At 43.8% G+C, this 16,347-nt stretch overlaps 1 protein-coding gene across 2 annotated transcripts in view; it reads right to left on the bottom strand.

Annotated features, from left to right (window-relative positions):
• angpt1 (angiopoietin 1) overlaps window positions 1-16,347 on the bottom strand; it is a 58,895-nt gene that overhangs the window by 15,520 nt on the left and 27,028 nt on the right. The window contains exons 3-7 of one of the 2 annotated variants that reach the window (XM_023976465.2): window positions 16,034-16,155; window positions 14,758-14,990; window positions 9,996-10,120; window positions 8,903-9,004; window positions 6,463-6,629 (exon numbers count right to left, since the gene is read on the bottom strand). In XM_023976465.2, the coding sequence (XP_023832233.1) occupies window positions 6,463-6,629; window positions 8,903-9,004; window positions 9,996-10,120; window positions 14,758-14,990; window positions 16,034-16,155 (749 nt within the window). Of the gene's footprint in view, window positions 1-6,462; window positions 6,630-8,902; window positions 9,005-9,995; window positions 10,124-14,757; window positions 14,991-16,033; window positions 16,156-16,347 lie in introns of both variants that reach the window. The other variant, XM_023976464.2, reaches the window with a different exon arrangement.

The raw sequence follows: 16,347 nt of genomic DNA on the forward strand, positions 1-16,347 counted from the left end.
GCCCTGCATGACGGGTCGCCACTGACTAACGTCATAGTCAACATAGCTATTAGAAGTTATGCATTAGTAAACCCGCTACAATCACGTAGTACAGTGTACTACCCGGCAGGCCCCGGTGGCAATAAATTAATAAAACCAAAAGCTTACCTTGACTTGGAAGAGTTCCCGTGTTGGATAGCCTCTGTTTGAGCTGGGTGTTTGAGTAAGCTACATTAGCTAGCTGCATTAGCTAGCTAAGTAAATAAAAGTAAAAGTGATTTAATTTTAAATTTTATTTAGCTTGCTCTTTCTCTTTCTTTCTACTACTTCTCCTACATTTTTGAATATATTAATTTGATCAAAACTGTTCAACTAACATCTTTCTCTCTCTTTGAGTCAACTACTCACCACATTTTATGCACTTCAGTGCTAGCTATCTGTAGCTTGTGCTTTCAGTACTAGATTAATTCTCTGATCCTTTGATTGGGTGGACAAGATGTCAATTCATCCTGCAAAAGCTCTGATAGGTTGGACGACGTCCTCCGGAAGTCGTAATAATTACAGTGTATGTCTATGGAAGGGGGTGAGAACCATGCGCCTTTTGTAGTTAAGTCAATGTACCCGGAGGAGGATGGACATGTAGACCTTCATTGCAAAACAGTGTGTTTTAATCAGCTATATGGTGACATGAATATATTTACTATAGTTTTATATAAATATAAAAAAATATAAATTTATATTGTAATATAAAATCAAATTCATTGAGTAGGATGGTCCTCCCCTTCCTCCTCTGAGGAGCCTCCACTGTCAATAACACTTTACGGCTCGGCTGTGAGGCTATATTGGTCATACAAAGTATGTAGAGTTTGCTCATTCTTGGCTGAATTACATCATGATGCATCAAGATAGAATTGTTGCGATCAATCCCACTTCTCTTTTGTTTCAACCACTTGCGTTAGGCCTACCTAAAACCTGCATGTACGCAACATAAGAACATTGTTGTTTATTTTGCAGTGCAGTTTTGGATTGAATTCAGCCTTCTGCCTGCAATGAAGCCAGTAGTCATTGCGTTCCTGTATCTCTAAGGCTGTATCAAACCACCCAGGCTCAGCCAGCGACAGTTAAAGTTAACAGAGACCTCCACTCCCCAACGTACTATAAGTCATGTGTGCCATAGGGGTCCATACATCAGGGGTTCTCAGTGAAGGTGGCATTCATCCCTAAACACTGCAAAATAAAGAACATCATAAATATGTCTTTCTCCTCCGCACCAGTGAGATGTATCAGACTGTGGCTAAACACACGGTGGAAAGGCCCCCACTGACACTTCCACAGCCCGCCTATTATCTGCCCGCCATGTCCCATTTCAAAAGGCCCCGTTTTACTTTATTGTATGTACTGACATTCTGAACGGATTCCCCCAGAGATGTTTTAAGCACATCGTAACCTGTAACCTACAGGTGTACTTTTGTTATATACAGTATGTCTGCCTGTGCAAATGTTTATTTTGTATGTGTGTGACATAGAAATAATCGTGGCAGTCTTTCAAATGGACTTCTTTCATCTCTTGACTGACACAGTTCTGGAAGTGAATGCTGGCTTCATTCCTCTTATCCCAGTCTGAGAAGGAGTTTGGAGACGACCAAACCTGCTGAGGTCCAGGCAGCGCATGCTGTCGCACACCTGGCAGTCATTAGCCTGCTGAACTGCAGCCTGATTGGCTCATAGCAGAGGTTAATCACCATGCCCAATGCACCATGTCCTACCCAGAGGTGTCTGGCTGTAGCCCATTCGCTCGCCTGCCGCTGGGTGTCATCATGGAGACAGATGAACATATGGACACACACACACCATTTTTTACTTTACAAGTTGTCAATGATTATCATCGCTGAGGTGGATCATACTGTATGCATCTCTGTTAATTTCTCTAAACTAAAACCTTAAACCGCAACCCAACAAAAGGTTAATAAAATATCAGAATAATACTACCGCCTCTCACCTAAATCATCTTTAGATTTTAGATTCACAACATAACGCTGAACACAGCTATCTTAGCATTTGATTTACAGACAGACAGTTTTCTGCCTGCCTCCCCTCAGTCAGAATGCAGTGCGGATGAGTGTTGGATGAGTAAACTGAGCTTCAGGAGTTAGGAGTATCAGGGATCCCATCTCAGTGTGAGGCTAGGACAGAGGGGTCACAGCCGAGCTAGAGAATCCCTCCTTTGCCAAGTCCTCCTCCAAATCCCCACGTCAAATACATCTGAGGGTACTGTCTGATTCCACCAGGGATCTTCCCATTACCATATGGAGAAATCCCAGGATTTAGGAAACTTGGCTGGTTGAAGAGGAAGGATATTTAATAACGATTTAACAGTCAGTTGAAGAGTAAACATAATAGGGCCTTTCTCCAACGGAGAGGATTTCGGCATACATGCGGAGAAGGAGAGCGTTGAGCTGTAAACCTCACTTGTGTCCGTGCATATGTTCAGTAACTCCCACACTGCTTTTTAACATAGTTCTATTTCAAAATGTTCTGGAGATTATGGTTTTATTCAATACTTAAATCCTCACATGTAACGTTAAAGCACAACTGCAATGAAATATACTCAGACACACATTTACTGATCCAAATACAGCATGGTGCATGCAAGCAGAAACGAACATGAAATTTGAATCCTTGCAAAGATTCTATTCATAATGTAGTAAAATAAATAATCGTAATTTATACTGTAGTTAGTACACCTATGGGCATTTGAAAGTTAAGGAAACTCTAAATAGCTTATAAAGGATTAACAAGTAGACTAAGCAGTTGCATAATTCAATACTTCAATATGCATTGTTAACATGTCAAATGTTCCCCCTGGACCACTGTGGTACAGGGCCACCACTCAGATCCATGTTGAAAAGGATGTAAGCCATTGGTCAAAGCCCTTCTGTAGTCTGTGTCATGTAATCAACTCTGACCCCTGACTGATGGCTCTGACCCCTGAGAAATAACATGTATCTGGCACTATCTCATGCCTGGCCGTCCCCCGCAAACACTCTCCCCGACCACCCAGGCCCCCCCACACACACACACACCACACACACACACACACACACACACACACACACACACACACACCACACACACACACACGCACACACGCACACACGCACACTCGCACACTCGCCCTCTTCGAGCCTTCAAAATGATCTTATTAAATAAGATTAGACACAAATCTATTATGAATAACATCTGTCCACAGATTGGCAGTGTGAATGGTTGTTCCATTCCCCTCCCTGCCCCTTTGTAGTAAGAATGTATTTATTCCCATCTTTCTGATCACTCTCCCTCTTTTGCTCTTTCTATCAGTCTGTATTTCCTTTCCTGCTCTTTCCTCCCTCCATCTTCCTCTAATAAGACACCTAAGACCTCATTCTGAGGCCCGTACTGTAAGCGTTGATAAATGAGTGTTATCAATCGAACGTGTTGACGGAGATCATTGCAATGCCATTTGCAGGTCATGACTAAATTACTGTACAGCCTACTATTTCAGTTGCAACCCACTATTTCACCAAGCTAACAATTTCAGTCCATTTTATAGACTGTTCCTTTGTATTGTTTACAGAGAGACGTAGGTTATAGCAATTACGTAAACGTGATTCACAATGGAGCGAAAACCCCCCCCAAAAAACGAATTTTACAAGCTTGTTCAGGCATGGTTCAGTGGGAGCTGTGTAGTTATGAGTTACAAGGTCAGCCCGTAAATACTCTTTCAGCAATGTCAACGGTATTTGTAAAGTATAAGTTAAGCAGCATTGTTGACGCCAGTTTAAAATATATTGTAATATGGGCATGGTAGGCATTGTCCTTTTTGGGGTAAAATAAGACATTACATAATGGGAAAATACGGGGGAGAAATGCATTAGGGAACAAGAAAGTTAGCTGCACACACTGACTCATATTTAAAAGACAGAACAAGTGAAAATATTTTCACAAACACTGTATTCCCTTGCTGTAAAATTGATACTAAGATGCTGTTTCATGTTTATATGGATGCAGGCGATTGCCAGTACAAACACTCTTAAGCACGGCTTCAACACAAAAGAAAAGGGAAGAGTAGCACAGACTCTCCGAGACTTCTGCGTCAATCCCATAATACTGTGTCATCTGGAAATGACTATTGCCGCATTCAGATGCTAGTCGGAACTAGGAAACTCTGAATTTCTGACTTGCTGATTCGTTGAAAGCCGCACGTGTATAACTACAACCAGTTTGCAGGTCGGAAATGTCAGAGTTTCCTAGTTCTGACTAGCACTTGAACGCGTCATTAGTCACACCATGAGAAGAGAACCAGGCCAATTTCCCTTCTTCTCCAACTACTCACTCACAAATATGTTTTGAATAACCAAGATCTACATTGCGAAGGATTGATTTAATAGCTTTATTATATTGTATTTATTATGCTGTCTGGATACTAAATAAAATAGTGTTGGTGAGTATTACTCAGCCTCTGTGCTTTGGAAATCATTAAAATAGGGGGGACAGTAATAAATGTGACAATTAGTCCTTGCTGTATATGATTTAGATCAAGGATTAGAATCCTATATTTCTCTGGGCAATAATTGCACTTCTCTCAAACCAAGTCATTTCCGTCTGGCTTTATATTTAGATGCAACCAAGGAGCTGGCAGTAAAGCAAACATTACCTAGCAAAGCTCGACATTGTTTATGATAAATGGGCACACTTGTGCATCGGTGGACTACAGCTTTAAATGTAACATCTGCGGTATCCAATGGGTGCGTGTGCGCGTGTTTGTGCGCGTGTTTGTGTGTGTGTGTGTGTGTGTGTGTGTGTGTGTGTGTGTGTGTGTGTGTGTGTGTGTGTGTGTGTGTGTGTGTGTGTGTGTGTGTGTGTGTGTGTGTGTGTGTGTGTGTGTGTGTGTGTGTGTGCCATGACCGCGCTACTTTCGTTTACGTGTCTTAACAAACGCGTCTGTCTGCGTCAGTGGAGATTGTACCATTCCAGTAAAGCCCCAACCCCCGATGCCCAAAATAATCCAAAACCAACCAAAATGTCATGCTATCTTTTGCTACAATCTGTTGCTTCTCAGTACAACAAATACAAATTGAAGAACATGTCGCAGATTGTTTGGGATTCTGAAGTGGAGGTGCCAGAGCAGAGGAGAACAGAAACATAGATAGCAGCTTTGTTTGTGGCCTGGTTGGTTTTGGCCAATGTTCTTGAGAAGCAATCACACAACTATTTGAGAGAACAAATATATGTATAGTGAACAGCAGGCCGATTAGATTTCTCCACTCAGAAATCTAGCAGTCCGAGCGCCGACGAGGCTTCTTCCCTTAACTAAAGCCCACTGTAGGCCCAAAGACGCCTCTTCCTGCCCTGAAGAAATAAACAACCACTGTTTCACCCATCGAAATAGCAAGAGGTTACAGTATGTGTGCGTGAGGGAGAGAGAGAGAGAGAGAGAGAGGAAGAGAGAGAAACAGTGAAAGAGAGAGAGGGAGGGAGAATACTATGAGTGCAAATAAATCACTATCCCTGTTCAAGTGTCCTCTTACATACACTGTCGATAAACATACCTGCATTATCCCCCCTTGAAACGTATCCTACGTGGTCCTTCTCTGCACTTAAACAAATCTTTCCTTGTCAAATACTGATATAGGGAGAAGGAAGTCAGTGCCTGTGCGGTCAGTATTAAACTCTGAGAGGTAAAAAAGGGATGGAGTTATCCAATCTTCACAATGGGACATATAAACCCGAATTTAGTCTCAGCGCATAACAAAAGAAATCGGTTGACCTCTCCCTATAGCGGTACCGTAAAATCAATTTATGTAGCCCACAGAGAGTGTGCACCTAACACTTTAAGAGGCAGACTTCTTAAAGTAAATCCTGTCGTCACATAATCCAAGGCGTTTCCACAAATTAGATATGACAATCGCCTCACTCTCAACCCGACCACACCATTTTGTCCAAAAATCTGAACGCTGCGAAACACCCTTCCCGGCAGCATAAATGGCTGTAACGCCTTCGGAAAACAAACAGAAATCAATCTGAAGTTGAAAAAATGACATTTAGAAACTGAAGTAGCTTCTTATCAGAAGGGGCTACAAATCTGACGAATCACCTCAATTGGAATTGTCAGACCATCTCCTCTCAGAGACCTTTGATTGCTCGGGAACTTTCTGGAATGTTCCAGTAGTTTTCCAAATCTAACGAATCCAAGCGTCTGCCACAGTTTGAAGCATATTTAGCGCTCTTGAAGAAGCAAAAAGTTTAACCCCTTATTCAAGGACCAAGTATCAGTTGCGGGAACACTTTACTGTACGTAAATATCTGTTATGACATGATACCATTAAATGAGAAGGAATTTGGACTGGATAATGTCAGCAATGTCTCCATTTTAGATATCAGGCAGTAGTGGCAACATGAATTCAAGGCTTATCAAGATACACAGATACAGCTCTTTAATAGTACCTGTAGTTGCGTTTCTCACTATCGATGTGAAAACGGTCGTACAGGGAGAAGGCCTGGTGTCCATCCCAGTCGGTGAGCTCCACACGGAGGGCATACTGCCTCTGGCTGGTCAGCAGGTATACAAACTCATTCCCCAGCCAGTGCTCTGCAGAAACCGTCCCAAAGCCCTGCGACAGAAGAAGAAGAGCAAGAGGAGGCCAGAGTCATCACTAAGGCCCATAGGGAATCTTACTGTAAATTCCGGGATACAGGATAGAAGTCATTCCCGATCCCTTCCAAGGTCTTCCTGGAAAAGATGCAATCTCTCCACCATGGCATTTTTTTCTAACATTTTTGTGATGTCATCATCAAGGACTGCTTCAGGATTGACGCCTAAACAAATGCAACACAAAGCATGAAACCGCACATGAATAACCCTCCCTGTTTATGAGAGCGTAAATTGGGACCAGCTGAAAAAGGCACACAAAGCACCTTTTCCACCCTTCCTCTCCCCACCCAAACCAAACGCGTAATAAACCCTCTTTATTACACAGTCCATAAGAATGACAACAGATGCACACAACGCCACATATGCCTTCTTAACAATTACACCGTTTAGATATGATCACAATGACTCCCATTGTGGATAAAGTGCTTTTGACAGCAGCAGTAGTAACACACTTGCAATGGGGAGAATTAGAAACTAGGATGACATGATGGCTCAAAGAGACTGGTCTGGAGCTCTGGACTGTTCCATTAATGATTTGCGGAAGGGTTGGGGGTGGGTTGAAGGGGGAGATGTGCCGAGAGCCTGTGATGATTAGGAGAATGGAAGGAGGGAAAGTAAACATGGGGCATTCCTCCAGCCTGAGACATGTCCTGCTGTGTGGGTGGAAGGAGAAAGTGGCTGGGCCACGTCCCTAACTCAATCTGACTTCCGATTGATCTGCCTTTTAGCGCTGTCCAAGGCCTCCCCTTGTGAAACCTGGCTTGTGGTTGGGATGGTTGGACTCAAACAGTAGTGGTTCCCCCTTATTGTTCCACATCAGAGTGTTCATTTACATGCAAACTTGGCTGAATGCATCTACCAGGAATTTCAGAGAGGAGGTTTGAAGTATTGTTGGGTAGAGAAGTACACATTTTCTTAAAACGATAAAGATTGATAGAAAGTGCTCTTTCATAAAGCTTGCCATACATTCTGACAAATACTAACTTAGACAAATACTTACTTAATAAGGTATTGCAAATTGTCAAATTGCGTCTCATACCGGTTAAAGAACGCATGCACCATTTCTTATCCTGCTACATATACTCTATCTAGTACTGCTAATGTAATTATAAACATTACGGTCATAAGATCACATACTTGACGACTAATAGTAGGGGTCACTGCCAGAGTGCTCTCCATCCTCCCACAAAATAGGAATAGCCCAATGAAGTTCGCCCAAAAGATTTATGAATCCTTCAAGTGTTTGGAATTTACGTGCAAAAGCCCACAGAGACCAACAGCAGTGAGTTGAATCACACAATAAAACAATATCAATCACTTTCAGGCTCTTCAAGGAAGGGTCTCTGAGGGAGGCAAAGGACCACACCGATGGTGTGCCAGTATTCGGGTGGCGGTGCTAGGGTCTGTGATGATTCCATTGCCACTTGTATTCCACGCTCTCCGTGCTTGGCTAGGGGTGCCATGGCTCCCTCACCAGCTGGACTTTCTGTCCGTACCTCTTTACCCTACAAATGAGCCCAACCCTTTTCACCCTTGTCAAATCTATATTTACCCTCTGCAGATCATCTACTACCATGTGCTCAGATTGGTAATTAAAACACCCTCCACATTTAATCTGGTCTCCAGCTGCTGTGATACCTACGTTATGTGAGTATACGCTACAGCTAATTGGAATGGCAATGGGGGTAGCTCATCGCTCCTAAAAGCAAAACAGAGCTTAGCCTCTTAGTACACCAGTCGATATCTATTCCCGTATCGAACGGACGACGATGATCACAACACCTTGCACTGTGACGTAAGACTAAACAAATGTATCGTTTTCGGACTGCTGCTGTCCTGTTTGAAATGAAGAACAACAGTGTGTCACGGCCCAGGGTTGGGTTGGATTTCGTGCCAGCCTCCGACACCCAAGCTGGAGTCTCTAATCTTAGGGCTGAGGAATCCCTCCCTGTGTACAGATGTACCAGGGATACGGCTTGTGATGCCGGGTAGGACACATTTTGTAGGAGTGTTCCACATGGGCCTGGCCACTCTTGAGAATACAAGGGAATCCTGCCTCGCTCTTTTTCAACATGTTAAATCAAAGAGAGAGAGAGGCGAGAGTACACCCATTTGTTATGATTTACTGTGACAGAGGATGTATGTTGGAAACAGACTCCTCATTCATGCATGGCTTTATCTTGTGCGCGTGGTGCTATAGAGTTGGGCTGTTTGTTATTCTTCTCGTCTTACCGTCTTGTACTCCTTCCACGTTTTCTGGAAGTCCACGCTGCCATCCTCTCTGCTCTGGATGATCGTCCATCCGCCGCCAGCGGTCTCCATGTTACAATGTACCTGTAAACACACATTCACAGATGGTCATTAAGTTCTCAGGCCGCCTACAAACACAATCTACATGTCCTTATCTTACAATTTAGAGCACAAATATAGACATGATTGGTTAAATTTGCTGTTGTGAACCATCATTCTAAAATACAGCTGGCCTAACTAGTGATTCCTTTCTATGAATCACCGGTTCCAGGACACAGTCCTTCTCACGTATCACCAGGGCGAAGTATTGTGAGTCCTCCTCAAATGTAATCAATGTGTCCTGATCCTCCAACAACTCCCAGGAGGTGACCCCAATCGCAGGCCTGGTGCAGATACAAGTGGACGGGGCCAGTGGAGCAGGACACATACCAGTGGACACCTGGATGGAACATGACCCTTAACCCTTGGCCGCTGTGTAAGCTGATAACAGGGGTATCTATCTGCTGTGGTGCTATTTGTTTGAGTAGTGGAGAAGGTCTGGAGGAGGTCTATCACCTCGGACAAGACCCCAGCTGAACACACAGTGCCCAGTCTGGGTATAATTAAGTAGGTATACCCCCTGACAGAATTATTCTCCGAAACCAGACACGAGGCTTTCTCCTTTCTCCTTTCTCTCCCCCTCATCGCTCACTCCTCCGCCAACCCCCCCCCCCGTACCTCCCTGCCATCCGTTTGAGGCCTGGCAGCACCCTGTGTAGGTGGTGAACACCTGTTTCACCCCCTCCCCCGCCACCCTCTTGTAAACCCTGGCACTCATCAGGCTGCCAAGTGTTTATTTTGAGCCTTCGATTATTCCTGAAGCACTGAAGCAGCCAATAACTATCATAGCCCCACTTCACTTGCTGCTCTCAAGTGGGTCAATGTCTTTGGCTTTCTTGGACAGAGTTGAAGCTCACTCTAGTAACAAAAACACGCTAAACTCCATTAAACACCCATCAAAGAGCTGCCTAAAGGGATGAAATGGTAGATATTTTCACATGGCAGTCTCTATATGAAGTTCTGACTGGCTGCCTACCTTTTTGGTCTCCTGGGCATTAATATGTATGGTGTAGACCCCATTCTTGTAGAAACCAGCCTGGTACAGATCGGCACAGTCCCGAAACTTCTTCTCTTCGTCCACCCGCTTCGTGCTGTTTGGGACTACTGAGGAAACATGAGATACATATTTGGTATCACAACTTTAGGCTGTGGAAATTCAGGCTGGCACTGGAAAGACTTCAGAAAATAGTACTTCTAAGCTAAAAAAAAACAGTTGCTCAGAGGTGGTGTTTGAATGTTAAACTGCCACAGTTAAATTACCTTCAGACTGTCAAACAATCTATCAACAAGTATCAACAAGCAACTTCCATATGTCATTATTTTCAAATTATATATTTGACTGACAGGTGTCAATGAGGTTATTAAAAGCACTGTGTTCAGCACTTGGTCACTGTTATCTATCCATTACCAAAATACACTGAGTATTCCAAACATTAGGAACACCTTTCTAATGTTGAGTTTACAAGATGTCGAAACCGTTCCACAGGGAGGCTGGCCCATTCTGTCTCCAATGCTTCCTATCGTTGTGTCAAGTCGGCTGCATTTACAGTACATCCCTGTTAGTGAGCATTTCTCCTTTACCAAGATAATCCATCCACCTGACAGGTGTGTCATATCAAGAAGCAGATTAAACAGCACGATCATTACACAGGTGCACCTTGTGCTGGGGACAATAAAAGGCCTCTCTAAAATGTGCCGTTTTGTCACACGACAAAATACGACAGATGTCTTTTACTTCAGCTCATGAAACATGGCACAGCACTCTACATGTTGCATTTATATTTTTCGTTCAGTGTATATACAAGTATGTCATTTTTGATCCCGCTATTTAAATAAATAATTAACGACCTTTAGTTTCATGTCACATATGAGCCATCAAGCAGTGGGGTTTTTGTAATATCGAAACCGGCAGTGTCCATTTATCATGATTACCATCTTTACATTCCAGAAAATGAATATGTAAGTAAAGTGACACAGAAGCCGAACTACACGGCCTCTGTGTGGATATCCATATAGCTCATGATAAAATCAGAAGGTGACTGGATGGCTTATTAGCAAGACAAAAGCAGTTTGTCAAGTGGATGATCTCCCGCCCAGAGAGAGGGCATCCGATTTTGACAGGCCTGTTCAAAGAGGCAGCTGTGTCTATTTCCATCTGTATATAATTATGGCGGCAATATTTTTGAAACCAAGCAAGGGGCCTAGGACAAAATACTACAAGCTATACATTTCAAGTTCCTGTTATAACAAGTGGTTTATATTTACCCTCCAAGTCCTTGTTATATCGATGGAAATTCCAATTCCAAAACGAGGGGGCGCATCTCAGTTTTCACACCATTGTTTTTACTATTGGGATTGTTTACGCAACGGGGATGTCACTGGAAAGCGAAACGTGTCAGTGATCCTTAGACTCCACTTTGATCCCCCTTCCTCAGCTGAACAGTCAGTGGAGACACAGGCTGTAGGTTAGGCATATTATTTTGGCCATTTTGATGAAGTATTGAGTGTCAGCGACAAGAATATCCCACCGTGACAGGTTGACAGAGTAGGACCTTGCTCTGCGGAGTCTAACACAACTAAAGGCCGGCTCTGTCGTGACGCAATTTACCTCATATGGGGAGATGGCAGGACGCATTAGAGGTGGGAGAGATCGGTGTCAAAGGGGAACCTTCTGACTCACAGTCTGTCACAGCGAGGACACATTTCACAATAAACGGCACAGTCAAAATCTACCAGAGACTGGTGACTCCCTGCTATAGGAGAGGCACCCTTGAAGAGCTTGCAGCCTGGCTCTGAAAATATGAGGTATTTCCCAATATTTATTTACTGACACATTTTTTGTGGTTCAGTGGGGACTTGTATTCAGCAGGGGGTTCATGTGAAAAGGACAGCAGGGCTGGGTGTTTGCATAAATCAGTACCCTTGCCAAAATGATCCCAAATGGACCCAGAGAGGCTGTGACGCAGATCTAAAAAGACTCTCATGAACCTACATGGACCCAAGCAGACCCGAGAGGCCCCTCAAAGACCCCTGGGGATTGAATAGGTCCCTTTATACATCTCACTGTGGACCCAGAAGGCACCTCATGGAGTCAAATGGCCACACGTGGACACAAAGGAACCAAAAATGGACTGTGACAGATCTAGCAGACTCAATTAAATGTGAAAGGATGCTAAAAACCAAATAAAATTGACTCAAAGCCACAAACAAATATCCGAGGGAAAGACAAGCAAACCAAAATAGGGTCAATAGAAGTCTGGAATAAGTCCATGATAGATGGTGCCATTACACACCTCATGGATATTCTCTCTACTTGCTCCAGAGTATCTTTGCAGCGTCAGGTGTCACTTCAAGACAAATGAGTATGCTTAAACATGAGCATAGTTCAATCACAAAAGGCCTTAATAGAAAACATCTGATGATTTACTGTACACTATGTACAATCAACACTGTAAATGCCATTTTGAAGCATTTCATAGGACTCTGAGCTAAATGCGGATAATTAAAATAAGATCATATTCCCTCCAGACATGGCTTTCCCGGCTGTAAAAATGATTGATGGCATTCATTAGGTGGGATGATAGAATAGTGTGAAAGAAAATCGTATTTAGCGGCCAGAGATTTTGAAGAGCGTTCCAACACTGAGGTCAATTACCACTACTAACGGTATTTGGCTCAATGCTCTCTCGAAAGATTTAGGTAATAATGACGACCCAAACGTGAGCTCAGTGGCATCTGGCTGCATCAGAGATGGTTGGATTAGAGTTCAGAGCATAGTACAGTGGAAAAGGTATTGAAGAGTATTTCTGTCTGTAATAAAAAAAAATTGTGGGGAAAAACGCATTCTGATTGGCTGGGACTGGCTCCCCAGTGGGTGGGCCTGGCTGCCAAGTGGGTGGGCCTATGGCCTTTTATTTCAATTTATTTCAATTGACTGAACTGAAATTCAGTCATATCTTTGAAATTGTTACATGTTGCATTTATATTATTGTTCAGTATAAATAAGCCTAAATATTGAGAAGTATGTTCCTGGACAAACTTCAGTAACAATGTTTATGGGCATTTTAGCATTTAAACCTCCTTTTTTTTAAATGTTCCCCATAGTAACTGTCAGTGATGATTTGAATCTGAGCATTAAAGGAAATGCTAGGGGTCAGTTTTCAAAACAGAGCCTAACTCGAATAGACGCCATCCAATGGCACGAAAAGCTAACCCTTCCTGAACGAAAACACAAATCTGTTTGGTAAACAAACAAATCCTCCCCCCGAAAATCCTCCCCTGCAACGGAGCGTCATCACATCTAGATTTAGACACCGTGGGGAAGGGAAGTGTTGCAACCTCCTCTAGGAGCCATTAGAGGTTGAATTATTCGGCAGGGGTGAAGAGGTGACCCCAGCGCCCGGCTAGCCCACATTGCCACCGTGCAGGAGGATGGCACCAACCACGGAGCCAGGGCGTCCATTGTTTAATTTCACTCTCCTCTTGTTAAAGGAGCCACCAATCAAGTTGGGAGGCTGGATGCCCCAGTGACCCAAAGAAACACCCCGAGCTGACAGGGAGATAACATGGCTGACTAGGTGACAAGGTTGCAGAGGTGTTTACTAAATGGATTGCTGGCAACTAATGGAACATGGCAGACGTGGACGTCTTTCCAGGTCAGTTAATGACTTGGTTTTCATTTGGCGAACAGCTTTAGCGACTTAAGAAACCCTAATAACATATTTGGGTCACAATATGGCACGGCACAGGGATTAGTTAATACACAGGGATTAGTTAATATGACCCAATCAGTAGACAGCTTTAACGACACTCAAAGGACCATCTGCCATAAAGTGTTCCTACTGTCAGAGCTATGAAATTAAGCCGCTAGGGAGTCTTTTTGCATAGAACAATAAAGCTATGAAGTAGCACGTGATAATCATGTCATGCACAAATCCACTCTCCATGTCTTAGATATCTATTCATGCCTGCTCATTTCCTGTTATACGGGTGAACAGCCACAGGAAGCAGTGTGGGGTCTTGGGCCGTCACAGCGGGAAGTAGGGAACATGAACAGAGTGCAAGGTTTCTCGCTAGACACTCCACCAATCCCAGCACACACATTTACTTGAAATCTCAAGGGAAGCTTTTGATCAAGTGGGTTTGGGATTGTGCTGTTGTGTTGAGATGGAGGTGGTGTAATGAGTTCACTGCATTGACTTAACATAAGGCTCATGTTGCTGTCAGGGTCAAGAGGTGGACCGACGGGTCCCTTATTATCGCCACGGGGAGACACGAACGAAGAAAAAGAGTGGATTACTCAAAATGGTGGCTGTTTGGCATTTCACTCAAGCGGTAACCACAGCCTAGGCTGTCACGGTGAAGCGTGATACGCCATTACCGTAAAGAGAGCGCCACTCCGAGCAACTAGAGTGATGAGTGCTTCTGGGAAAAGAACGACCACTTTGGCTTCTCCCTCAAGCAGAGGCTAAGGGCATCACTGTGCCTCTCTGTATGGAACCATGTTTATCGTATTGGCATCATGGCAGCTCTTCTTCTCTCTCATCTTTGGGAGCCCAAACAATTTCCAAGCACCTTCTTTTAAATAACATCCATTTCAAAAAAAAAATCTTGCACCTGTAATAACACACATGCACATGTTTTGACTTTTCTCTTCAGGGTGCAGCTCTCAACTAGGCATCTTCTTGAAGGACAATACAGTGTGAAGTCTGTCAACGCGAGACCCTTAGCTACTATACCTCCGTCCTTGTTGCAGAGGCTGATGAGGTTATGCACTGTGTCCATCATTTCCTGCTGCTGCCTCTGCATGGCGGTGCTGTTGCCCGTGGCCCTGGTCAGCTGGGTCTCCAGCTCACGGATCACCCCGCTCTGTTTCCCCACCAGAGCCTGCAGGCTTCCCTTCTCCTCCCGCAGCGTCCCCAGCTCCTCCCGGTGACGAGACTCCATCTCCTGCATCTTCTGCTCCATGAACCTTGGGAGGCGGAAGACCCGACATAAGAAGGTTTGTTAGACCTGTAGCTTTAGTATATAGATGACTGTAAACTAAAGCTATAACCAACTTTCGGATTAGTCCTCTATTCGCGATTCGGTGCTTACATAGTTGTATGGTAGTTGCATAATAGGTACCAAATAATTACTGGTGTTTCTTTGTGATTGTCAAAAACAGTCGAATTCCATCACTTTCTCAGTTATTTTCTACATGCCTTCTTTTGATAGATCAAGCAAGTGAATTATCATTCGAAATCCGCTTCCGGCATATCCCCTTCTCCCGACCCTAATGTTGTGAACTGTATAGTCTGAAGGATGATATAGTCTGAAAGAGGATACAGGCTGATGTCGTATTGATGAACAAATTCAGAACTACTCCGCTTGCATTAAATTGATGATTCAAATAAAATGTTTAAATGGGAGGTGATTTCATAATTGCACAATCTTTTGAAATTGCTCCCGGTAAAGGAATCCTCTGTGGAGGCTGCTCTTAGAGGACGGCTCATAATAATGGCTGGAACGGAGGCAATTACCAGCCATTACCACGAGCCCATCCTCCCCAATTAAGGTGCCACCAACCTCACGTGCAACCCATGTCTATAAACCTTGAGCGCAGCTCTCAATTATAGGAATCAGTATATATATATATATTTTGTTCAGAAGACATATGAATGGAAGAATTCAGTACAGCTGTGTTACTGTATTTACAGTAAGCACTGGGGATGGGAGGGAGCTTTTAAGCGGACGATGAGAGACAGTCCCACCGGACCAATCAACAAACTGGACTCTGGAAAGCCATCCAAAAGTTACATTCGATTGCAACATCATTAAAGTGCAACTTTCAAAGACCAGCTCGTCGAGGAAAATGTGGCCTCATGAACTTCATACGGTTATAAATCACGGGATCGGGTGTCTCGTTGCACATTGAGTTGATCTGTCTATACGTGAGTTTGTGTCTGGAGTCATGAAAGGCATGAGGTCTTTAAATGAAGTTTCGCGTTGTGTTAGCGGGGCCTGTGAGTTTACCCGTTCTTGTCGTGGAGCTTTCTGATCTCGTTGGTCTGCACCATGAGCTGCTTCTCCAGCTTGTTGGTGGACAGGGAGTTCTCCAGCAGCTGAATCTCCAGTCTGGAGGTTTGGTTCAGCACCTGTCCCAAGACAGAAATAGGTTAGCGGTATCCCGCCTTATAGAGGTGTTCCAGCAGGACAAAATGTAGGTGAGATGTAAATCATCAGCTCCTCTTTAGGAAGAGGTAATAAAGTATAGGTTTTGCACGAAGAGAGGTTGTTCTGACATGGTAATACTCTGTGATTTTGCTTAGCAAACCTTTATTTTTTGG

Source organism: Salvelinus sp. IW2-2015, linkage group LG31, assembly GCF_002910315.2.
Source record: "Salvelinus sp. IW2-2015 linkage group LG31, ASM291031v2, whole genome shotgun sequence".
In the NCBI taxonomy this organism is placed as follows: Eukaryota; Metazoa; Chordata; class Actinopteri; order Salmoniformes; family Salmonidae; genus Salvelinus; species Salvelinus sp. IW2-2015.